Raw genomic sequence first — 24653 nt, 5'->3', positions numbered from 1 at the left:
GCAAGGTGTAAAGTTTTGTGTCATGCAGTCATCAAGGGTACAGGAGTGAGCCTTCGGCTCCAACAGCCCATATCAATGATCTCTCATTGAATGGTTTGCACGCTGACACTTGTTGATGGCCCAGCATTGAAAACCACAGCAATTTATGGAAGGGTTGCACTTCTGTTACATTGAACAATTCTCTTCAGTCGTCATCGGTCCTGTGCTCACAGGATCTTTTTCTGGCTGCAGCGATATCTGAGATTCGATGTTTTACTGGATTCCTGATACTCACAGTACACTCGTGAAATGGTCGTACGGAAAATCACCACTTCATCGCTACCTAGGAGATGCTGTGTCCCATTGCTCATGGGCCCACTATAACATCACATTCACTTAAACCTTGATGACCTGCCATTGTAGCAGCAGACACTTGTTGTCTTATGTAGGCATTGCCGACTGCAGCTCCGTATTATGCCTGTTTACATATCTCCGTATTTTAATACGCATGCCTGTACCAGTTTCTTTGGTGCTTCAGTGTAGTTATGGTATTGTGAGAGGTGATTATTTCATGTATGATATAAAAAATAAAGGAATCTATTCACGTGTTAGATCCTACAAAACTTTATACATTCCCATTTCCCATCTTCCTCCTTCACTAATGATCATCTTGCTGCCCTAACATTGTGTACGTCTCCTTGCAATCTCTCATTTGTACCCACGTGTTTGTGATCCACATTTGTGCAGTAGTCCTTTGCTTCCTTCATTCACATATATCCTATATTGCCTCATGTTCACATGCTATACAAACTGCCTGTGCCTCTCTTTCACACAATTCCTTGCTCCATCCACTTGTTCAAGCATGTAGCCTATCACCATTCTATCCATCCTTTGTGCACATGCCCCCTCCTCATTCCCCATACGTCTGCTCCTCTGCTACTTATTTGATCCTCCTCCATGCACCCACATGTGTGCACAGTCCCGGCTACTTCCTCATTCACCACATCTCTAATTTGTGTACATTCTTCCTCTCCTGACACTCTCCAGAATGCTATTCACCTCTGCCCATTTCAGTTACCCTATTCTATGCTGCTAACTGGACTCTTTGACTTCCATAGATTCTTTAGTGCTGTGCATTTGAACAACTATGCTGGATCAGCAGAATTACTAGAAGTATTTGTGCCCTTATTCTGCTGATGTGTGTCCATACTGAATTAGGACAACACTTACGTGTATTATTCTACAGCATACAGTCATAAGTGAGCCTCCTAGTGCAAGTGTGAAATAATAGGTTCCTATTCAGCAAGAGTTATGTGCAAATTCTGTTCTAACAATCCTGTCTAGTTTGTTTGCAGTTTCTTTGCATCACTTTGGCCTTGTACTTAGGTTGCTGCTATATTAACTGAACTAGTTACCCATATGCCTAGAACACACTAACAATGCATTATCAACTGCAACAGGTACACTGCCAAACACAGAGTACAACCGTGCAGTTTCCAAGAATTTTCAGATGAAGGCACCTCAGAATTGAATGTTTTATAACTCAGTTATACTTGCAGTGTTGACCTTGTCCAAATGATCAATCGCAATAGTGATAAAATTCTGTTTTCCATGCGCATCAGTTTTTTCATCAGTGCAAAGACAAACTGAATCCCATAACCAACAGGAGGGCAACAGAATAACTGATTATATCTAGTTATCAATGTAGCAATATTTAGGTCAGTTTCAACATCATAGGCTTGCTTATACAGTATATCACAGGCTGCCATGTATGGACACAAGACTCATATAGTGTGGCACTGTTTTGCAATGTGGTGAGGGTACTAGTTGTGGCCATGAATAGTAGCTGGTTATATGCAGAAATGTCTGCCCTTGTAGCTGTGTGGTCTGCACAGATGACTGCTATGTGGGAGTCGTGGGTTCATTTTTTGGTACTGTCAAGGATTTTTCCTTGGTGGGAGGTCTGGTATGGCCTGCGCTCGTGTCTCATGGGGCAATTTGAGGAGCTACTGAACCCATTAGTAGTGGTTCCAAGGTCAAGAAATCTGACAATGACCAGGAGAGCAGTGTGCTTATCACATGGCCCTCCATGCCATATACAGTAATGCCATTGGTGGAGGATGACACCATGGTCAGTTGGACCCAGTTGATCAGTTTAGGGCAGAATGCGGTACCTTATGTGATCTTTAATATGTAGAGATCATACGCCAGGTGTTCAACTGATTACGTGCGCATGAGATGAGACACCTGTAAAACTAGAAGCCATGTCTTGTACGATCCACTGCACAATGGCTGTTCATGGTGCTTATGGGTCCAGCACATTATGACAGCTTCTGCAACCCTGGTACAGTCTATTTAGTGTGTTCCCAGAGAGGGTGTCAGAAGACAACTCAATTTCATCACACGGGAACTGGGTTATTGATTATGTCACTGATAATGATGTGTCAAACTCTAACTTATACCCTTTTTTTAGTCATTGTTTGTTTGCCTTATAATGAGCCTGTAGGTTTGTGCTTTGTGTCTGTTGTTATTCTTTTAGTGACTGAAATGTTTAGATGTGCCGTACAAACTGGAATTAATAGAGGTTATTGGTTATCCTACCTTATTATTTTACAAATAAGAATGACTAACCTATTCTTTCAGGCACCATGCCAGAAGATTATGAACTATATTATGGCTTTACAAGATTTGCTATTGAGCTAAATGAACTGGATCCAGATATGTCAAAATATCTACCAATAACTGACACCCGCTTCAGACCTGATCAGAGGTAATTATTTAATAACAGTATCATGAAAAGAGTATCTTTTTCATAACAGCTTTGAATATCTTTAATTTTTGGAAGCTAATTTTCCTGTTACAATCACTGTTTAAAAGGTAAATGCTTTTTCAACTTCTGATATACATGACTTTGTCAGTGCAGCTTTTCTGATATGCAATAATATTCCATATTTCTTTTTCTGTGTCTGGAGTTGTTCATTGATCACTTCATTCTAGCCTAATATTCATTAGACCTACACTGCCCATCTTTACCTTTTCTGTGCTGGTATTTGTTTATTTGCACAAACCTGCCATCTAAATAATGTCCATGCTGTTATTAATGTGCATATCAACTTAAAAAGTTAATGATTCTATTTTCTTGTTAGGAATTTGCTGTTTTCATTTGATTTGCCCTTGCATCAATAGAAAAGATTTCAATTGAATCAGTATATCTTTAATGTAAAGTAAAACTTGTCAAAACTGGAAAAAATTGTTGCCTGTATTGGAAGTGAGGTGCTATTTGTGTACTATGAGACTTTCTGTTTCGAATGTTTGTTTTCCAGGTTGTTAGAAGAGGGGAACCTTTCTGGAGCAGAGACTATTAAACTTCAGTTAGAACAAGCACAGCGGGAGCGGAGAAAACGCAAAGAACAGGAGGGTATACAACATCAGCCAAAATGGTTTAGGTGAGCTGTTAATGTGGCATTTCCTGTCTGGAACTTTGTGGTAAAATTGGGATTGCATCAAGACCTCAGATATTTTTGGGTGATGGTCTGAACTCACCTTCACAAATTTATGTGAAGTTTCACTCTTCCACTTTTGCCTCCCTATTTTTCAAAGCTCCTCAGACCATCCTGTTAATCAGAGGAGCTCATTCATAGCGAGCCTACATGTAGGCTAGATTGTCAATCTAATTTTTGAAGATGACATCTTACTCTGTGGGATATGTACTGATGCCATTCCTTCTGACAGACTAAAACTGAATTATTATAATTATAACTTTGATGTGGGTTTCTGTCTTTTGAGGACAGTGCACAGCCATTGAGGTCTATCTACAGACATGTCACATGACCTGGTTCAAAATTTCACCTGCATCTACATACATAATGTGCAAACCATTATGAAGTGCATGCCAGTAGTATACAAAATGCTACCACATGTTAGTATTTCCCCCTGTTTGAGATGCATCTAGGACTTGGGAAGAATGACTACTTAAACCCCTCTGTGTGCTATAATTAGTCCATTGTTGTCTTTATGCACCTTATGGGAGCAATACCTAGGGGGATAAAGAAACTGAATTCTTTACCGGTCCTCGAAACTTTGGTAGTATGTTTTTGCATAATAACTATCTGTCTTCAAAAATCTGCCAATTCAGGCAGTCAGACAAACATGTGACCATTTGTGCTGCTCTTCTTTGTTCCAAAATGGGATGCACAAGTGATTTGTAACTGGTCTCCTTTTTAACTAACAGCATTTTACCAGTATATAGGTAGTGAATCAAAGCCTACCACTTGCCATACCTGTGACTAAGCCCGTGTGATCTTTCCATTTCATATCCCTACAAATTGTTACACCCAGGTGTTAGCATGAAATTGTTTCTAGTTGTCACTCATTGATGTTGTAGTCTTTACTTTTTACTGTTGTGTGACATGTACATTGTATGTTCTTGAATGTTTAAAAAAGTTTATAATCTTTGCACCACTTTTAAACCTTATTGAGATCTGACTGGACATTTGTATAACTTCTTTCAGATCGTACTTTATTTTGGATAACTGCATCACCTCAATAAATCAGAGATTGCAAATAATAGTCTATGCCAGATCATTAATAACAGTACAAACTAAAGCACCCAACACACTTTCCTGGGACATGTGTGAAGTTGCTTCTACTTCTGTCAATGGCTTTCTAGCTGAGATAACATGCTGTGACCTCCCTACCAAGAAATACTCAGTCCTGTCACATATTTTGCTTGATACCCTGTATACCTGTACTTCAGTTAGTAACAATTGGTTTGATTCTGAGTCATTGACTTTTAGGAGGTCAATAAATATTGCATACACCTGATTTCTTTGATCCTTAGCATTCAGGATGTCATGTGCTGGTTGAGTTTTGTTTGCTCGATGTTTATGGAATCCATTCTGGTGATCATGGAGTAAGTCAGTGTGCTCGAGATACCACATTATACCAGTTTTTACATAAAAACAGTACAGGATGACTTGTAATTAGTTAAATTTAAAATTTATTAATCAGGTGACTAGTTTTGATCTTGGTACGATCATCATCAGACCATTAAAACTCCAAGACATCAGCTGGAGAGAGTGCTGAGGAACAGCCCACTATGTAGCAATGATAAACATAAAACATTAAGTATGCAGCAAAGATAAAATTCATCATATTACAAATGTCTCCAAAAGTGTCATTTTTAGTAGAATTTGTTGTGATATAGTGTCAGGAAATGGGATGGTGGCTGCTGAATGTGCTACCTATGAATCTAGTTCTTTTACACTCATGGCTGTCTGCTAGTATGTAGTGCACTATGGCCTCTGCACTATAGTGTCTGGGAAACAAAACTTGTCACACATTTTAATTTCACAGAAATTCTTCCCCTAAGGTTCAAATTGAGTTACTTTTGGTTCTACTTCTACTCTAAGTGCCTTGTTGGTTCCATCTGTAGCATTGCCAAGTTCAGGTCACATAGCTGTGAATGCCATAAAAAGTTTTCAGATTTTGTCATCATGAAATTGTGTGGGAAAACAAAAATAACGACAAGAAACACCCTAAATCAGAGATGCATTCAGTTGACTGGCAGGAAAATGCTGCTGCTTCTCAACGGAACAATCATTTATTGAAAGCTTAAATACAACCAAAGGAAGAAAACAAAAACCCTCAAAGAAGGCAGTTAATGATTTTGCAAAAGCAAACCACAAAAAATAGATGAAAATTTTGCTAAAAGAGATGTGAATATTGCCAAAAATAGATGCTGTATTTTCTGGTCCCTGCTGATGGCATTTAGAGACTAAAGTGTATTATTAGCAAGTTTCTTTTTGTTAGTGTATTGTGCCTGAGTTCTTGCAAGTTTTATTTTGTTATGAAAAAGTCTAGTATGTCGTGTGTCTGAAAGCAGCACAATATGGATTCACTGTGCTGTTTATTAGGCAAAAATTTGAAAAATGGGCTTAGGGTGAAAGAGTAGGAAGAAACTTGGTGCACCTAGATTCTATCTAAACACCGTCAAGAATCAAAGTAACACAAATGCAAGCAAGGATATATTTGTAATTGCAATAGAGCACTGCATGGTAGCAAGTTTAGCCACTGATGTTACTTATCTGCACAATAAAAAATACAAAAAATGATGTATTTTGGAGAATCTTTAATGTGGTGTATCACCTAAACTGAATACTTTCATAATGTGCAAGCATAAATATAAAATCGAACATATATGGCAGATTAGATTTGCACATACATAAACCAACATGGAGGCTGCAGGGTTTGCTTAAGTCAGCTAATCATAGCACAGGAACCATGTCTTCATGCAAAATTACTGTTTTGTCACACAAACTCATAAATCCCAAATACTGAACACCTGTGAAAAACATTAAATATCTCAGTCTCAGAACTGAAATCATGAGAACATTAAGCATGCAGCAAATCTTAACATTCACCACATTAAAAATCTCTCAAACGTGTAATTTTTAGTATAGGTTATTGTGATAAAGTGTTGGGAAATGTGGTGCCTGCAGCTAAATGTGCTACCTATAGGTCTTATCTTGGAGTTAGCTTTTGGTATTATTTAATAGCGGATTATGAAAAAGAGATACAGCCTGTAAACATTTTAATGAGTCCTGGCACCATAATTCTGATCAGTAGATTTCACAGTCTTCTCCAGTATGTAAACCATGAGCTAAGCCTGATCTAAACACTAACTTAAGTGTCACTGACAGTCTTTATATAAGAGCAGAATTTATTTGCTATTTTTGATGGATTTTCCAATAAGATTCCACTACAGTAATCATTGGAGACTCCTATAACACGAATGGCTGTGTGCTATATTAAACAGTGATTTATCTCTCCTCTCACATTCAGCACTCTAATGATATATTTTCTTTTAGTGGTAACTTTTAGGAAGAGGACAATGATGGATTCAATTAAAAACGGTTATTAGTGAATAACAGACTCTACTGGGTGTAAGGGTGTAAATGTGGATATTTCTATTGGTGACTTGAGGATGGTAAACTGGATGACATTAAATTAGCAATTACATCATTTGCAGACTAATAATTATATCTATTACAAGTCATATATTTTTAGGTTGGATAGTACCTCCAAGTACATGTGACAAGAGCAAGCCATTATTGCTTATTTTCTCCTGGGCGACAGGTCATCCCCCTGCTGGTTCGGGGGTTAGAATAGGCCCGCAGTATTGCTGCCTGTTGAAAGAGGTGACTAAAAGGAGTCTCAAATGTTTTGGCCTATATGTGATGGTCCCCTCTTGGGTTTGACCTCCATATTTCCAAATTCTTCCAAAGAGCGAGCCAATTGGGGAAGGGCGCGTTACATGGTGCATTGTGTCCATCATGCATTGAGACCTTTAGCCAGCTTTCTTGTCGTCGTATTGCCGTCCCGCTTGTTCTCCATCTCTTAGGTGAGGATACATTTCTGGGTGCAATTTCCACCTTCCACTGTGCGGTGTTGCTCTTTGCGGAGATGATGACCATGGACTTCCTTGTACTTAATGTCCAGCACAGTAGCCAGTCTGTGGTGGTGGGGGCGCCATGTACCCTATTGGTTGTAGCCCCCTGACAACACAGGGATCACTCTGCTGATGCCTGCACTGTTAACTCCTCATGTATGCCAAGGAGTAGATGCCTATCTCCCTGAGGCATCGGGAATCCCAGCAATGGCCATCTTGCCAGGTGGCCCTTTCTGAGGTTGGGTGGCGCCAGTGGGGAGGGCCCTTGGTCGGAGTGGGTGGCATAATGGCGAATGACCCGCAATTAAGCATGGTACATCATCCCTTGCTGGTGGCTAGCCACCAGCAGTCTCTAAGCATTCTTGGGCTCAATTCAACGCTCAGGAATACGATCCCAAATCGTTCCCCTCCCAGGCCGCACCATGGGAGGAGCGTAAGGCTCAGTATGGCAGTGACACTTATTCGGCCCGGTTCCTACTTTGTACGAGAGCTGATGGGGAGCCTTTCATGTCAACACAGCCTCAATTGTTCATAGAGCATTTAGGGGACAAGTTTGGGGAGGTGGAGGGCTTGTCCAAACTGCACTGTGGGTCAGTATTGATAAAAATGGTCACGAAGGTTACTTGCTTGTGACAAGTTGGGGGATGTTTCAGTTACCATCACACCCCATAATAATTTAAATATAGTCCAGGGTATTATTTTCCATAGGGACCATCTTTTGCAGTCTGATGACAAGTTGCACGCTAATTTAGAGCGGCGAGTTGTTCATTTCGTCCAGCGTGTTCATCGGGGTCCGGAGGATAATCAGAATGCTACCGGTACCTTCATCTTGGCCTTCGAGGGTGACACATTACCGGAGAAGGTCAAGGTGATGGTCTACCGCTGTGATGTCAAGCCCTATATCCCTCCCTTGATGCAGTGCTTTAAGTGCTGGAAGTTCAGCCATATGTCTTCCCGCTGTACTTCCAGCCTCACATGTTGAGATTGCAGACGCCCATCACATCCCAATACTCCATGTGCTGCACTTCCCATCTGCGTCAACTGCGGAGAGCATCATTCACCTTGCTCGCCAGACTGCAGGATCTTACAGAAAGATCAGAAAATCATGAAATATAAGACCCTGGACTGACTGACCTATACTGAGGCTAAGAGGAGATATGAACGACTCCATCCTGTGCGAATGACTTCCTCATATGCCGCCGCTATGACAACCGTGATAGCCCCATCAGTTCAGCGAATTCCAGTCGGCTCATTGAGCCCTACAACTCCACATGCCCCCTTGTCCAAGGGGCGCACTACCCACGCTGTTGCTCCTGCGCCACCTACCTCGGGAGCAACAACCCACCCCCCCCCCCCCCCCCTCTCCCCACCCCCACCCATCGGGCTAGTCCGTCCACACTTCTAAGCTGGAGAAGCGTCCAACTTCTTCGGCTCCTCTTGCTCGCAAGGGGTCCTTTGGGTCCCTCCCTTCCCAGGTTTCCACAAGTGGGAAGGGTAATGCCTGGCAGTGGCATAAGTGCCCACAAGCAGCTGGTCGTAGGGCTTCTCGATCCTCCTCCGTCCCAGAGACTGAATCGGTGAAGCCCTCCCAGCCAGTGAAACCCAAGGAGCAGCGAGAAAAGTCCAAGAAGACCTCTAAGACAAAGGAACTTGTGGTGGTACTCACCCCACCACAACCTACAAGCTCTGTGTATGAGGGTGAGGTAGAGATTTATGAGGGCGAGGTAGAGATTCTGGCGTCCGCTGAGGACCTAGATCTCGCCAGACTCTCAGACACAATGGATGTCACTCGCACAGGTACTCAATCAGTGGCAGCAGGTGACCCAGCGGCATAATCTGCCTCCTCGGTCCCTTCACGTCTTTCTCGGCCATGGACAGTGTCATCCTCCAATGGACCTGCAGCAGTTTTTTCCACCATCTTGCTGAGCTCCGACAACTTCTCAGCCTTCACCCTTTCCTCTGCATTGCTCCTCAGGAAACTTGGTTTCCTGCGATGCGAACCCCTGTCCTCTGTGGCTGTCGGGGTTATTATAGGAACCGGGCAGCTTATGAGAGGGTATCTGGTGGCATCTGAATCTACGTCCTTCACTCCCTTTACAGTGAGTCTGTCTGTCTACAAACACCTTTAGAGGCTGTCGCTGTTCGGGTGTGGATGCCTCAGGCTGTTACTGTCTGTAGTCTATATCTTCCACCGGATGGTGATGTCCCGCAGCATGTCCTGGCTGCGCTGATAGCCCAATTGCCACCACCTTTTCTGTTACTGGGTGACTTCAATGCCCATAACCCTCTGTGGGGTGGATCAGTGGCAACAGGCCTGGGCAGCATCATTGAGCAAGTATTGGCACAGCTCGAACTTTCTCTTTTAAATAATGGTGCCTTCACACATTTCAGTGTGGCGCATGGCATGTACTCAGCCATCTACCTTTCGATCTGCAGCCCTAGCCTATTACCATCTGTCCAATGGAGTGTGCTTGACGACTTGTGCGTTAGTGACCACTTTCTGATCTTTCTGTCACTGCCACAGCGTCACTCTTCTGGGCGCCCCTGCAGATGGGCTATGAATAAGGCTGACTGGAACTTGTTCACCTCCATTGCCGCTGTTGAGCCTCTTTCCAGTGACGCCATTAATGTGGTGGTTCACTTGCTCACCACCGGCATCGTTACTGCCGCAGAATCTGCTATCCCCTGTTCTTCTGGGTCCCCTCGGCGGAGGACTGTGCCTTGGTGGTCGCCTGAGATCACTGAGGCGATTAAAGATCGCAGGCGGGCACTCCAGCGTCACAAGCAGTATCCCTCATTGGAACACCTCATCACCTTTAAACGGCTCTGTGTGCGAGCCCGCCGCCTCATTCACCAATGCAAGTAGGAGTGCTGGGAAAGGTATGTCTCCATCACTGGCCTCCGTATCTCTCCATTGCAGGTTTGGGCCAAGTTTAGGCATCTTGATGGCTATCAGACCCCCATCAGCGTACCTGCGCTTTCACTGAATGGAACAGTCTGTACTGACTCTGACACAATTGCAAACTGTTTAGTGGAGCATTTTGCTCAGAGTTCTGCTGCTGTGACTTATCCACTGGCCTTCTGCTCCCTGAAAGAGCAGTTGGAACATTGGAGCCTTTCATTTCACACGCGCCACCGTGAACCGTACAATGCTCCGTTCAGTGAGTGGGAATTCCAAAGTGCCCTAGCCGCTTGTCCTGATATGGCTCCCGAGCCACCTCTCAGTGGACTGCCAGCAACACCTCCTAGACCTTTTCAACTGTATCTGGGTTGAGGGTGAGTTCCCGTCGCAATGGCGGGAAAGTGTTGTAATCCCCATAGTGAAACCTGGCAAGAACCCACTGGAGGTGGACAGCTACCACCCCATTAGCCTCACCAACGTTCTTTGCAAATTGCTCGAACTCATGGTAAGCCGGAGGTTTAGTTGGCTACTTGAGTCTTGAGGCCTTCTGGCTCCATCTCATTCTGGCTCCATCTCAGGATGGGTTCTGTAAGTTCCGCTCTGCTGCCGATAATCTGGTGTGCCTAGAGTCTGCCATTCGTATGACCTTTGCCCGCCATCATCGTCTAGTCGCCATCTTTTTTGACATGCGGAAGGCATACCATATGACATGGTGACATCATATCCTCTCTACGCTTCATGGTTGGGGTCTTTGGGATCCGCTCCCGATTTTCATACAAAATTTTCTGTCGCTTTGTTCCTTCTGTGTGCAAGTTGTGGCCTCTAATAGTTCCTACCGAGTTCACGAGGATGGGGACCACAAGGATCTGTCTTAAGTGTCTGCTTCTTCTTGACTGCAATTAATGGACTCAGTGTGGCAGAGGGAATGTCTGTCTCATCTTCATTGTATGCTGACGACTTCTGCCTATGCTATAGCTCCACTGGCATTGCAGCTGTTGAACAGCAGCTGCAGGGCGCTATCTGAAAGGTGCAGTCTTGGGCTGTAGCACATGGCTTCCAGTTTTCGGCTACCAAGACCTGTGTCATGCATTTCTGCCAGCAACACACTCTTCAACCTGAGCCACAGCCTTATCTTGATGGCGAACCTCTTGCTGTGGTGGAGACGCATCAGTTTTTGGGTTTGGTTTTCGATACCTGGTTGACTTGGCTGCCTCATATTCGCCAGCTTAAACAAACATGCTGGCGGCATCTTAATGCTCTTCGTTGCTTGAGTCATACCAGCTGGGGTGCCGATCGGTCTACCCTTCTACGGCTGTACCAGGCGTTAATTCAGTCCCGTTTCGATTATAGGAGCCTGGGTTACGGTTTGGCATTGCCTTCTGCATTGCAGTTGCTGGACCCCATCCTTCACAGTGAGATCCGACTCACCACTGGAGCTTTCCAGACAATCCCTGTCAACAGCGTACTTGTGGAGTCAGGTGTCCCTCCATTGCAGTTTTGGCGCCAACGTTTACTAGCCGCTTATGCTACACACGTTTGTAGCTTGCCCGGGAATCCTAATTATCGTCTCCTGTTCCCTCAGTCGGTCATCCATGTTCCAGAATGGCGGCCCCAGTCAGGGTTTACGATCACAGTTCGCATCGGAGTGCTTCTCTCTGGGCTTGAGGTTTTCCGTCTTCCACCTCTTTTCCGGGCCCCTCTGCATATACCCCCGTGGTGTGTGCCTCGCCCGTGCCTTCGGCTCGATTTGGCACAGGGCCTGAAGGACTCAGTCCCTCCTGAGGCCCTCTGCCGCAGCTTTCGTTCAGTCCTTGCCGCATTTCAAGGCTCTGACGTTGTCTATACTGATATTTCGATGGTTGCTGGTCATGTTGGTTATGCTTTTATTCTAGGGGATCATTATGAACAGCGCTTATTGCCGGCTGGCTGCAGTGTTTTCACTGCCGAGCTGGTCGCCATCTCTTGTGCCCTAGAGTATATCCGCTTCTGCTCAGGTGAGGCCTTCGTTATCTGTAGTGACTCCCTGAGCAGATTACGAGCTATCGACCAGTGTTTCACTTGCTCTCGTCTGGTGATGGCTATCCAGGAGTCCCCCCATACTCTTGCTCGTTGCGGCCGCTCTGTGGTCTTTGTGTGGACTCCGGGGCATATAGGCATCCCGGGAAATGAACGTGTTACAGGCCATACAGGCTGTCGGTGCACTAGCCTTGGAGATTGGCCTTTTGGAGAGTGACCTCAGGTCAGTTTTGAGACAGAAGGTACTTCGCACCTGGGGTGAAGAATGGCGCGACCTTCCTTCACACAACAAACTTCGGGCCATCAAGGAGGCTACCAGAGCATGGCGCTCCTCCTTGTGGGTCTCTCGCAAGGACTCTGTTGTCCTCTACCGACTGTGCATTGGCCACACCTGGATAACGCACAGCTATTTATTGTGCCACGAGGACCCACCTTTATGTTGCTGCGGGGTCACCTTTGACTGTGGCCCACATCTTGTTGGACTGCCCGCTTTTAACTCCGCTCAGGCAGACGTTTGCACTGCCTGATAAGCTTCCTGCACTTTTATCAGATGACGTTGCCATGGCAGATTTAGTTTTGAGTTTTATTTGTGCAAGGGGTTTTTATTGCTTGATCTAAGTGTTTGTCCTTTTTTTGTGTTGTCTGGCCTTTGGCCTACGGTTTTAGACTGGGGTTTTTAGTGCATTTCTTGGTGGTTGGCTTTTCCTTTTTTGTTTCTATGGTCAGCCAACCATTGTCACACTCGGTGTTATTTTAATTCCTTTTGTCTGGTCTCTGTGTCTTTCTTGTCCTGTGTCATCTCTTGTCATCTCCATTGTTTGTTTTTATTCCTTGTGGGGGGCTTCAAGTTCGTGGAAAAAGGGACCGATGGCCGTAGTAGTCTGGTCTCTCTAATCCCACAAACCAACCAGCGGCAGGTCAGCTACTGAAGTGTGGACACCTGGATGCAAAACAGTTAATCTATATTAACAGGTGTAGTTCACTTAGTGGTGTAGTTACAGCCATCCAGAAAACATCAGTAAGTAAAGTTTGTGATGTTTTTGTGGAAAGACCATTCAATGCATGGAAAAAAACAACCAGCTCACTGATGTGTGTACATGTTAAGATAACACATGTAAAGATATCTGTGCTTAAACCCGTTATATATGGTTTATTACTGAAGTTGTTACTGGGTTCAAACAATATAAAGATACTGCTGTCCAAAAGTAAAGCAACAAACTGCTATTTCCCCGTCCTGTGTCTAATTCATGATATAATCATACAAACTGTCTACAGATGTCTGTACGATTGTGTTCTGCACAGAAGACAGCATTTTGGGCAATGAAAACCCACGCCAATGGTGACGTCAGGGCACCTATCAAATGGAGTAGTGTTTGATGGGTAGTCTGGCATCCACAATTGCTGTGTACGCTGTCACAGACAGTGTAGTTTGGCACAGAGAAGATGCCTACCAGACTCTCTGTGGTGGAGGGCCATAGGAAGAATGGAGGGAGGACAGTCACAAACTCGTGTGGCCTGATGGCTTAACGTGCATTGTTTTGTTGTTTCTTGGATGTGGCAAGCATTTATACAGACCAAAACTGTATAACAAAGACCAGGGCAGGGCCGACCACATGTGACATCACAAAAGAGAGGACCATTATTTGGCTGCAAGGGCACTACAGTACCACCTTAGTACTGCACTGCAACTGGAATCTGACCTCTCAGCATCCACTGGATGTGCCGTATCAAGGCAAATGGTGTAGAAAAGGCTTTGACAGCGTGACCTTTATTGTCAAGAGACCTGCTGTATTCGTGCCTTTGACACTTATTCACAGAAAGGAAGATCTAGCGTCAATATGCCACATGGCCTGTTGAAAAGTGGGCCAATGTTCTTTTTACAGATGAGTCCTGATTTGGCCTCGAGAGCGGTTCTCAATGGATTCGCATCTGAAGGAATATGGAAAGTGATTTCGGTACCCGAACATTGTGTGGGCAAGATTATGTTGATTATTCAAACATCTCTTCATGAAGTTCTACGGGTGAATCAGAAATATTTAACTGCTGTCAGGTATCATGACGAGGTCTTGGGACCTCATGTACAGTTGTGAGGTGCTGTGCACCCAGACTTCGTACTAATGGATGATAAAGCTCGATCTCGCATAGCATGAGTGGTTGATGTTTTCTTGGAAATTGAACATATTGCATGCATGGTGTGGCGTGCTTGCTGTCTCGAAGTGCCATAAAATTTCTTCACAGGCATCAACATGTCTCTTTTTCAGTTTTGGAGTGAGTTGCTGTGACATCCATCTTGCAAACTCTTTGTCAAAGGTAAGCACATCGTGAACAATGTGATGTGTTGAGCCATGACTAATATTCAGATATATGGCTGTTTCATCCACCGTCACACAACAGTTCTCCTTCACAGTAGCTTCAACTGCTGTAGTACATTCTGGTGCCACAATGCAGTGTGCCTGATCCAGGCAGTGAGCGTCTGTCACAGCATTCACACCATTTCCAAATTTTCTACTCCTTTCATGCACTTGCTGCAGTGATACACTTGCATTATCACAATGGACCTTCTTTTCTTGATGAGTTTCAATAAGTTCCATACCTTCAGTCCTCAGATAATGTGTGTGTGTTGCAAAGTAGGGCAGCCACTTTGAACTGGTATTGTGGCCTCATTTTGCTTGTCTGTAATATGCTTGTAGGGCATACTGTATGTTATTGGTACTAATACTGGCAACTTACAGACCATTGGCATGAAATATCAATACTTAATTACACTTTTAAGGTTTTAGGCTAAGACACCCTATCTTTGTTCCTTCATGTCCTCCACAACCCAGCATACCACATTCCTGGATGTTGATCTCCTCCTCTTTGATGGCTCCATCTGCACCTCTGTCCATATTAAACCCGCCAACCACCAACAGTACCTGGCTTTCAACAGCTGTCATCCCTTTCACACCAAAAAATCCCTCTCATACAGCCTGGCCATCTGGGATGGCATATCTGCATTGATGAGAACTACCTTGCTCAGTATGCTGAAAGTCTCACTAAGGCCTCACAGACAGGCCCTATCCCCCCAGACCTGGTCCGCAAACAGGTCTCCTCTGTCATTTCCTCTCAAACCCCCCTCCCCCCCCCCCCCCCCCTTCATCTCCCGATACCACGCCGAACTGGATCAACTGAACCACATTCTTCGCCAGGGCTTTGATTACCTATCATCATGCCCTGAAATGAGGGACATCCTACCAGAGATCCTTCCCACCCCTCCTAAAGTGCTGTTCCATCACCCACCCAACCTCCACAACATCCTAGTCCACACCTATGCCAATCCCAATCCCTTGCCACAGCAATCATATCCCTCTGGAAGACCCAGGTGCAAAGCCTGCCCAATCCATCCACCCAGCACTTCCTATTCCAGTCCTGTCACAGGTTTGTCCTACCCCGTCAGTGACCTGGATCTGCTGCAATCATTGCTCAGCTTTTTGTATGGGCTTGACTACCAATATATTGCAGCCAATGCACAGTATTATTTATTGTTCCAATGTGTGGGCTTCGGTAATGTTCCCAAGAGGTGAATTCCAGTCTAATGATGTGGAGCAACTGTACCAGGATTGATGCCAGATATGCTGGGGGCAACTGAGGCGGATGCTTCCGTTGCTGGCATTCCATATAGTAGATTACATAATGTCTCATATATTGGAATAGACCTGGCCAATGATATCTGTGTCTGTTTTATCAAGCATATTTGTACTTGGAGCATCATGAAAATATTTCACTACAGCTGGTCATAAATCAGCTATGATAATGAGACCTCCACTCACATTGGTGGCTGTGTGTGTGTGTGTGTGTGTGTGTGTGTGTGTGTGTGTGTTTTTGTGTTTTGTCCAGTAGCTTACCTGTCCTCCAACAATCCACTACTGAATGTCTTAGTCAGTGCTTCCTCTATGTATTAAGTAGCAATATATTTTAATGTATACTGTTATTCTATGTCAAATTTTCCGTTGTTTTATTGAACCTATACATTCGTAGAATATTTAAGACCTTAGCAATATCAAATTAATAAGTAAGTCCCAGAACCTTACGGAAATCACGCAATTGCAGGTTGGATTGAACCATATTGACAGGTACTGATCATGTTCACTTACTGGAGTCTCTTCCACATGCTTGTCACTGATTGGCTGTCATTTAATGGGCATAACTCCACAATGGTACAATTCTGAGCTTTGGATACCTGGAAAATTTTGATTGATTAGACATCGCTAACTTGGTCTGATCTTACCACCAGGTTGTTTTGCTCCACCTTGTAAATTACTTTCCAAAGAATAAAACAGTACTTGTTGATTGTCACACAAGTATTCTGCTTCTGCCAAATGATAAAAGCTCATGAGAAGAGGCCTGTGCTGAAAGAGGAAAAATAATCAGATTTGCCAGAACATAGCACCTACCTTGAAAGAAGCTTTGGCAATGGGGAAACTGGCAGACTTTAAATACAAACACTTGAAACATACAAACTATTGACCAGATATGGCACCTTTGCACTTGTTCTACATCTAAATAAATTTGTCTCAAAAATATTTTGAATCCAATGAAGAGGTTGTAACAATATATGGAAACGTGTTGGACAGTGCACATTGAATGAAAAGGGAACAAAATGGAAAACTGAGTGTGTTTTTGCTCAAGAAACCTAGTATTTAACTGACAGGAAATGGACTTTTTTCCTTTATCCTCATGTGTAAACAGAAAAAGAGGTACACTATGTGTCTGAGAGAATGTTACTCCATTCACTGGTTTTGTTGTAAATGCAAGTAATGTAGGGTACATTAAATTACTTGTGCTCCGAGCAGACAAGTGAATAAAATAATATCCTCTCAAAAAATATTACAGTATGTCAATAAATTAATGCTTCTTTGTGTTGTTAAACATAATTTCGTACATCACGGTGGCAAGTTCATTTCATTCAGACATTTTTCTCACGATCATATGACAATATCGTGTACTAATGAACCAAAATTATTTCTTTCCAGCAAGCGCATGTCGGATACAGGTGAAGAAATATGGGAATATTCTCATCGTTATTGGGAATGCAGAAAAAACCCAGGCTTTGTTAACATGTCATTTGAAGCCATTTGGTAGCATCATATATTTAATGGTTACATTGTTGTGTGGTTTTACAAATATGTGCTTATGTATCTTTTGAAGAGCAATCCCATTGTGTGTGATGAGTAATGAATAAGGCTTTTGTTGAGATCAGGAAACTAACTAATATTTAGCATCTAAATGTAGATAAGTAAGTTTCTGGACACTAATGTGTAGTATATATATATATATGTAAACCTAATTTTGGAATGCTCATGACATTAAGTTCCCAAAGCAAAGTATTGTTGGTGTGTGTGTGTGTGTGTGTGTGTGTGTGTGTGTGTGTGTGTGTGTGTGTGTGTCACTATATATAATCCACAGATTTTGGGAATAATTTGTCTGTATTCATTGAATTAATGGTGAAATTTATCTGTTGTCTTACGTACTTTTGAGCATTTCTAAATCCGTCAGTCATATATTTTTGAGAGTTCTGGCAGCTTTCAATTATAAGTACTTGAAATATGTAGCATGTATGATCAGTACTATTTCCAAATAGTATGTCCAAAATGTGGTTGTGTGATACATATGTATCGTTACATTAAGTTCACAGTGCTTTATTTCCAATCAGGTGGCCTATGTCTCCACAACTGATACATCTTTGAGTCAGATAAAAGTGTAACATGTGCAGGGGCCTTGATTTTGTTGTGCATAATCAATCTAATAATTCCCATGATAATGAAATATCGAGTGGTGCTTGTAGTTTGTAAGTCTTAGGCAAAGTTCATATAACTAGCCTCTCAAATGTGGAATATCTTTGTACTCAGGACAGTTTTAGATCAGGACTGTCCTAAAAAAATTAATAGCAGCTAAGTGGAGATAAATGCAGCGAATTAGTGAGAGAGTTCAATCATTATGCTATGTCAATTTGACCAGATCATTGAGTTTATTCATAGATAAGATGTGTACTGTGAGAAAAGTATTTTTTTCCCATTTGAGAGAGGTGATTTAAATCTTCCTTCTATTTAATGTGTGGAGGGAATTATGTTGAAAATCTTACTGTTAATTTTAAAAAAGAAAATACTATTGCTAATTTTCCATAGCCTAATTTGTGTTAGAAATGCTATCATGAACATGATAAATATGCATTGTTGTATTCTTATATTTGTCTGATTTAATCAGTCATGTGTAAAAAAGAAAAGTCAAAACTGTGCGTTAAAAATGACATTGAACCTTGGTACCTATTTGGCAGTTTCATAGTAACTGGTGATATATTTTAATATATACTTGTAAACTATATTATTGGATTGTTTATATTGTTAAGGTTTGAAGGATGTAATAGAAAAGTTTATTAGGTGTGTGTGTGTGTGTGTGTGTGTGTGTGTGTGTGTGTGTGTGTGTGTGTGTGTTGTTTCACTGTTTAACATTTTTTGGAGAAAATAGTAGTATTCTTCTCTTGACCTCACTTTGCTGTCTTATGTAATTAGTTTTCTTCCTTTGTTATTCAGCACACAATCTCTGAGGAAGCATTACAGCACATTGGCTTGGAACCATTTCCACTTTGATTACCATAATAAATGAAAGCAAAAAGGAAATTAATTGCATTTGATGAAAAAGTATGCCAAATTGTTATTTCTGAATTTTTTTAATGCCTGGCTCCATAAGAATTTTTCCTCTCACTTCCATCTATTACTATAATGTTCTAATATGCCCTACTCTGGGCAGCTAATGTCTTGCCGGTTGTCTTCTGTAAGCTGAATTGGTTCCCCAATAGTCCGTCCTTGAATTGATGCTAATACTTTTCTGTGTAAAACATCAATAACAAGTTTGTTCAGTATTCTTTGTCTTAGGGAGTTAGGTTTTTAATTATTTACTTATTTCTTTGATACTAGAGTTAAACAACTGAAGCAATGTTACTTTGTCTCTTCTTACTTTTGTTAAGTGGCAGCCTTGACTGAGTCTTAATTTTTATAGGTATTATACATAAGTTTCACTTAAGACATTATGACATATTATTGTTGTTAAACTACCTCATTGCTGCATTTTCCCACACCACATTTAAAAAGAGACAGTCTCTTAGGCATTTTATTTAACATCTGTCCTAAATATATCAAGTCATTTTTAAAATTTGATAATAGATAGCCATTTAATCTCAATCTACACATTAGATATCTGCTACATGTCTCATTCCTTATGTAGTCACGTGCTATGGGCATTTACTGGAACCTCAGGTATGAAGTGTTCGGTCTTAATACATATGAGATAGTGGACTGATTATGAAATTACTTAAAAGCACACGGAACAGAAATGGTAAAGCCTGAACATTAAGAGCTGGATAAATTCTTCAACAATTGAGTACAGTAGAGAGATAAAAAGATCATTCAGAACTCCACCTGATATTAATGAGCCTAGCTGTGACAGTTTATTTGTGAGCAGTTCATCTGTGTCCCCCCCCCCCCCTTTCTCTGTCAATCATCCCCCTTACCCCCACCCAGTTACCAAACATTTGTTTTGTGTTACTGTTTAATAATATGTTCCATAGGTCACATCTATAATTAAGATTTTCATATGGCTCATATACGTTGTGTAAACAATTGCTTGTGGCAGTACAGGATTAATTTCTCATCTGTGTATGGCTTCTGAATACTTACTTTCAAATATGTCAAATCTTTTATTTTTTCAAGCTTGTGTGCTACCTTTAAACTCAGTATCACTACTTGATCATTGTATTTTTCTTCTTATTTCATCATGCTACAAAATTAGTCTACTCTTGTGTGTTTACTTCAAAATTTTACACCCCAAACACTTGCCCCCAAGCAGAAAATTTCACTTCACGTCAGTAGCAGTGTGAATTCTGGGAGTGATTACCATCCTTTAGTTGCAGCAGGACTATTATGTCCTTCTTCTAATCTGTGAACTTCTATCTCAGCCATGATTTCATTTCACCAGGGACACCCATATACCAGCTTCTGTGCTGGATGAATTTCAAATGAACATGGTTTTTCAGATAAATCTTGAATATTTTCAACACCTGGTCCATCTTGATGGCACCTGATATGCTCTGAGAGAACGATTAGTTCTTCTCATTCCATGATTACTTTATAACACATTTGCATTTGATGGCTTTAGCTCAATCAGCAGACAAAGTGACATGACCCATTGCAACTTGCCATTGCATACTATCGGTTTCTTGTCCCTCTCAGCTTCGCAAGAAAATTGCAGTGTTTCTGAGAACTTGGGATTTATTGCAGCTACAAATTATGCCATTGACTTTACTGTGTTTGTTGGTGCTTTCTTATCTGTTGATATTTATGTTTCAAAAATTATGTTTATAAATTTTATGGTAAATTTGTTGGCCCCAGATATCTACACAATTGAATGTGTGTACCCTTTATTAAAATTTTGTGTAGAAATTTGTTCAGCAAGGGATTCATGTGATTGTTCTTTTTTATGGAGACCCTTTAAAATGGGAGATTATCTGGAAGTTTTCACATGTGTTAGACTTCCATAGGTTTTACATAAAAATTATATTATGAATCGTCACATCTTTAAAAAATTTCAAATTTATCAACAGTATTTTCACTTAATTAGGTCATATGTTATCTTTTATATGTAAAATAGTAACTGAGGCAACACTTGTGCACGCGATTGCTGGAGACTGCTGTAATGTCATACTTTTACAGTGTAGATACACTGAGTTGTTTGTAATGAAATGTAATTATTCAACAGAGCACTTCAAGTGTAAGATTTTGTCTTGCCTGTATTATAAACCACTAGACTTCTCTCTCCACTGCCATAAACTCAGTCATGAGTGGAAACTGATTAAAATGCTGATTATATTATTTCACTCTGTGGAATTTTGAAACAGTGGTGCTACTGTAACCATTTTTTTAATCATGTCAGAGATAATTGAATCAATAAAATTTTATGAGAGTTCAAAGGATTCTTTCTTATTTTCGTTTGATTCATATATTTTATATATTATTTTTCATATGCAACATGTTAGTATGTGGTTATGGATATGTTTTAATTTTTTTCACATTATGTGCCTGGAACAAATGTCAGATAGGAGGCAAATGTGAAATGTTGTATTTAATTTCTGTACTGACTATCAAAGACAGAAAACACTAAACATAACTGCATACTAGCTGAAAGAGAGCTGCACTGTTTGAAAACATTTGCATAGATAACGTTACTGAGGCCACGTCTTTGAAGCTGGTGAAAAAACAGATCTGACCAGGAAAAACTTATAGTTGGAAACATAATAGTTTTAAAATCAAATCTTAAATTTTTAAACAAACCACCACACCCTTTGCTATTGTTATTTCCTCTGTCAAAATGCGGGAACGGAAAAGTGAAATACAATGAGCAAAGAAACTGAGAGTGAAAGTCAACCTATTCTTCTTAGGATGCTTGCTGTGTAGACATATTGTCAAACATTTGCAAAAGAGTGTGACTTGTACTAGACAGAAACAAAATCAAAGCAATATTTGTTTCAAAATAGTTTATAAAATCCTCCAATTATATATTAATTTAATATTTCACAATGTCAACTGTATTTTATTTGAAACAGTCATAATAATTTGTATGTGATGAGAGTAATACAGTAGACTGCCACTATTACCAATATTTGTTACCATTCCTCCTAATTATTATTATTGTTATTATTATTATTACTGTTATTTTTTCTTTGTTTGATGGAGTATCAATATGTTATGGCACTAATTATTAGTTATTAAAATTTGGCATAGCTGTATGTCGCAAATTTTTCACTGTTCTATAAGGCCTTATTGACAGAATGCTTATGCTGTAGTTTTTTAAGCTGTATTTAAATTTTTTGTATGCCACTACTAAGTATCGTCAAATGAACTTATAGTACAGTATTTTTTATAACAGAATCTAAATTACCCAACCAAGTCATACGATTTCATTTAATACCTTTTTAATGGACTCTATGCACACAAATAAAGAAATAGCCACAGATATTACCACTATTAATGTTTGTATTTCTTTAAAATAGAAATTGTTGATACATAATTTTCTGTATTTGCCTACAGCTTAGACATTTTTAAACTAGTTAGGCCTATGCCCTGGTTTGATTACCATATAAAAACATGGTGGCTTTGGAATGCATGATTCATATTTTTTTTCTTTAGTGTAAATGTGTTTAAATATGTAATAACTGACTTTTCAAAATATAAATGTTGAACATCTTTAAGCTTTTGAGCAGCTCGTAGAACCATTTGTACTAACAGTTCCTTTAAGATATGTGTCCGTTCTTATAGAAATATCAATGCTCAAACTACTTAATATTAGAATGAAATTGTTAGTTGACCATGATGTACTTAATCACATTCCATAACAACCCTTCAAGTGGGATTACCTGAAGCACCTATTTAATGAAATCTTATTAAACCTCTCCAAGGGCTGTGTTAGAATAATAAATATATAATATACACTTAAATGCTTAGATTTAGGCTGCTACTCATAAAATTGAGCTGAGTATTATGATTTGACAGTAGATACGAGATAGGTAAAACACTTGTCGTTGTTGTTAGTAATGAGAAACACATAAACATGATATTGTTACTAGAATGAATCTTTTATAATTGACAATAATGTGCATTGCACACATTATCTGTACATTTATTGAGACCTGTTTTGTTAATTAAGTTATTCTACTTAAAAAATTGTCTCCATTTGGTTCTTCAAGTGAAGTTTTTCTTTATGTTGACTTGCTAGTATAATATTATGAAAAAATGTTTAAAAAATGAAAAGGGAAAACAACATAGTTTTGGGACAACTCTTTCTGTAAGCTGTGGTATGATTTAAAAAAAATGTATAATGTAAAATTTTATATGTGCTGTAATGTGGGAAAAGCTACTGCAAGAGGGGGAAAAAGGAACTTGTTGAAGGTGGGTAACAATACGGTAAGAAATGGAAGGGTGAGATTATTTTTGTGCAGCTTAAATTACATTCCTTATAAAGTATGTTTAGCCATGCTTAATGAAACATAAAGTAAAACAAGAACTGAAATGTAATTTAATTTCAACAAAGAGATTGATATCACATTTTACTTGTGGTGTATGTATAAAGCAGAAATATGCAGATTTTATGTGAAGAGAATTATGTAACATAAAGCCACAAACTGTTGTGGTTCTGTTGGCATTGTTTTTAAGTGACATGACTACTTAAATTGAATAAAGTACTTAATTCCTAATTATTTTATCTCAGAGAAAGCACTGTTTATGCTCATATAGTGGTGTAATATATGTGATACCCTTAATCTTTCTGGATTATTTAAGTACAAATGTAACAATAAATAACTGAAAGTAAACAGTTGGAAAATTTTATTTTTTCTAGCTGGTCGGTGGAGTGTCAGAAAGCATCAACCTTGTTGTGGGAGCCTATGCATTCTGAATTGAGACAGTAGTCTGAATGCTGGCATGCATTTGAGATTATTGAGTGATTGTTTTTTTGGCAATTCTCATATCCAATGCACTATTCCAACATGGCTAATGACCTAAACTTCCATCCTGGTATGTCACTTATTTCTTCAGAAGCTTTCTTGCAAATCATGCTGGTCGAGGATGATCCATACATATTATAAGAATGGATGGGTGGATGTATATGTTCAACATCTCCTAAACCACTGAACTGCTTTCAACCAAACTTGGTACACAGATCCTTTACTGTAAGGCAAGAATTGCTGTGCAGGTAAGAACCACCTACCTGTCATAATTTAGGAGATATGACATCATAAACAATGAGATACATGAAAACAACCACATCATGTGTGACATTTAAATTTATTACTTCTGTGCTGCTAACTCTATTCACAAAATTATATCATGGTACCACACATAGTTCAGGAGATATGATATCATAAACACTGAGTTGTGGGAAAGACTGCTGCATTGTACATGATGTTGAAATAATTTGCTTCTGTGCTAATAACTCTTATCACAAAACATTTAGCTCACAGTATCCAAATACACCACTGAAACTCCTTGACACCTGACTGTGCTTTCTACAGCTTTCAACTTCTAAGTGCAAATGGCTAAATGGCTGTAGCTGAAAACAATAGCTGTCTATAGAGCTGTGAATAGACTTTACCACAGATGCTTACAAAATCACATTGTGGACATGCGAAGCAATTGGACCCAGTGTACAGAAACCGTTTCATAATTGCAAAGATGTTTCCACGAATACATGGAAATGTTATTTTTTTTATATTACAGTACA

The 24653-nt window shown here is 40.5% G+C and overlaps 1 protein-coding gene across 1 annotated transcript in view; it reads left to right on the top strand.

Moving 5' to 3' along the window:
- The window catches only part of LOC126416263 (oxysterol-binding protein-related protein 6-like), a 259898-nt gene extending 236153 nt beyond the window's left edge, over positions 1-23745 (top strand). Inside the window, exons 17-19 of the mRNA XM_050083896.1 lie at positions 2623-2749; positions 3303-3425; positions 17360-23745. Coding sequence (XP_049939853.1) covers positions 2623-2749; positions 3303-3425; positions 17360-17468 — 359 coding nt within the window. The 3' untranslated portion in view covers positions 17469-23745. The remainder of the gene's footprint in view (positions 1-2622; positions 2750-3302; positions 3426-17359) is intronic.
- The last annotated feature ends 908 nt before the right edge of the window (positions 23746-24653 follow it).

This window comes from Schistocerca serialis, chromosome 8 (assembly GCF_023864345.2).
Source record: "Schistocerca serialis cubense isolate TAMUIC-IGC-003099 chromosome 8, iqSchSeri2.2, whole genome shotgun sequence".
Lineage (NCBI taxonomy): Eukaryota > Metazoa > Arthropoda > Insecta > Orthoptera > Acrididae > Schistocerca > Schistocerca serialis.
This window is presented reverse-complemented; position numbering and strand designations above follow the sequence as displayed.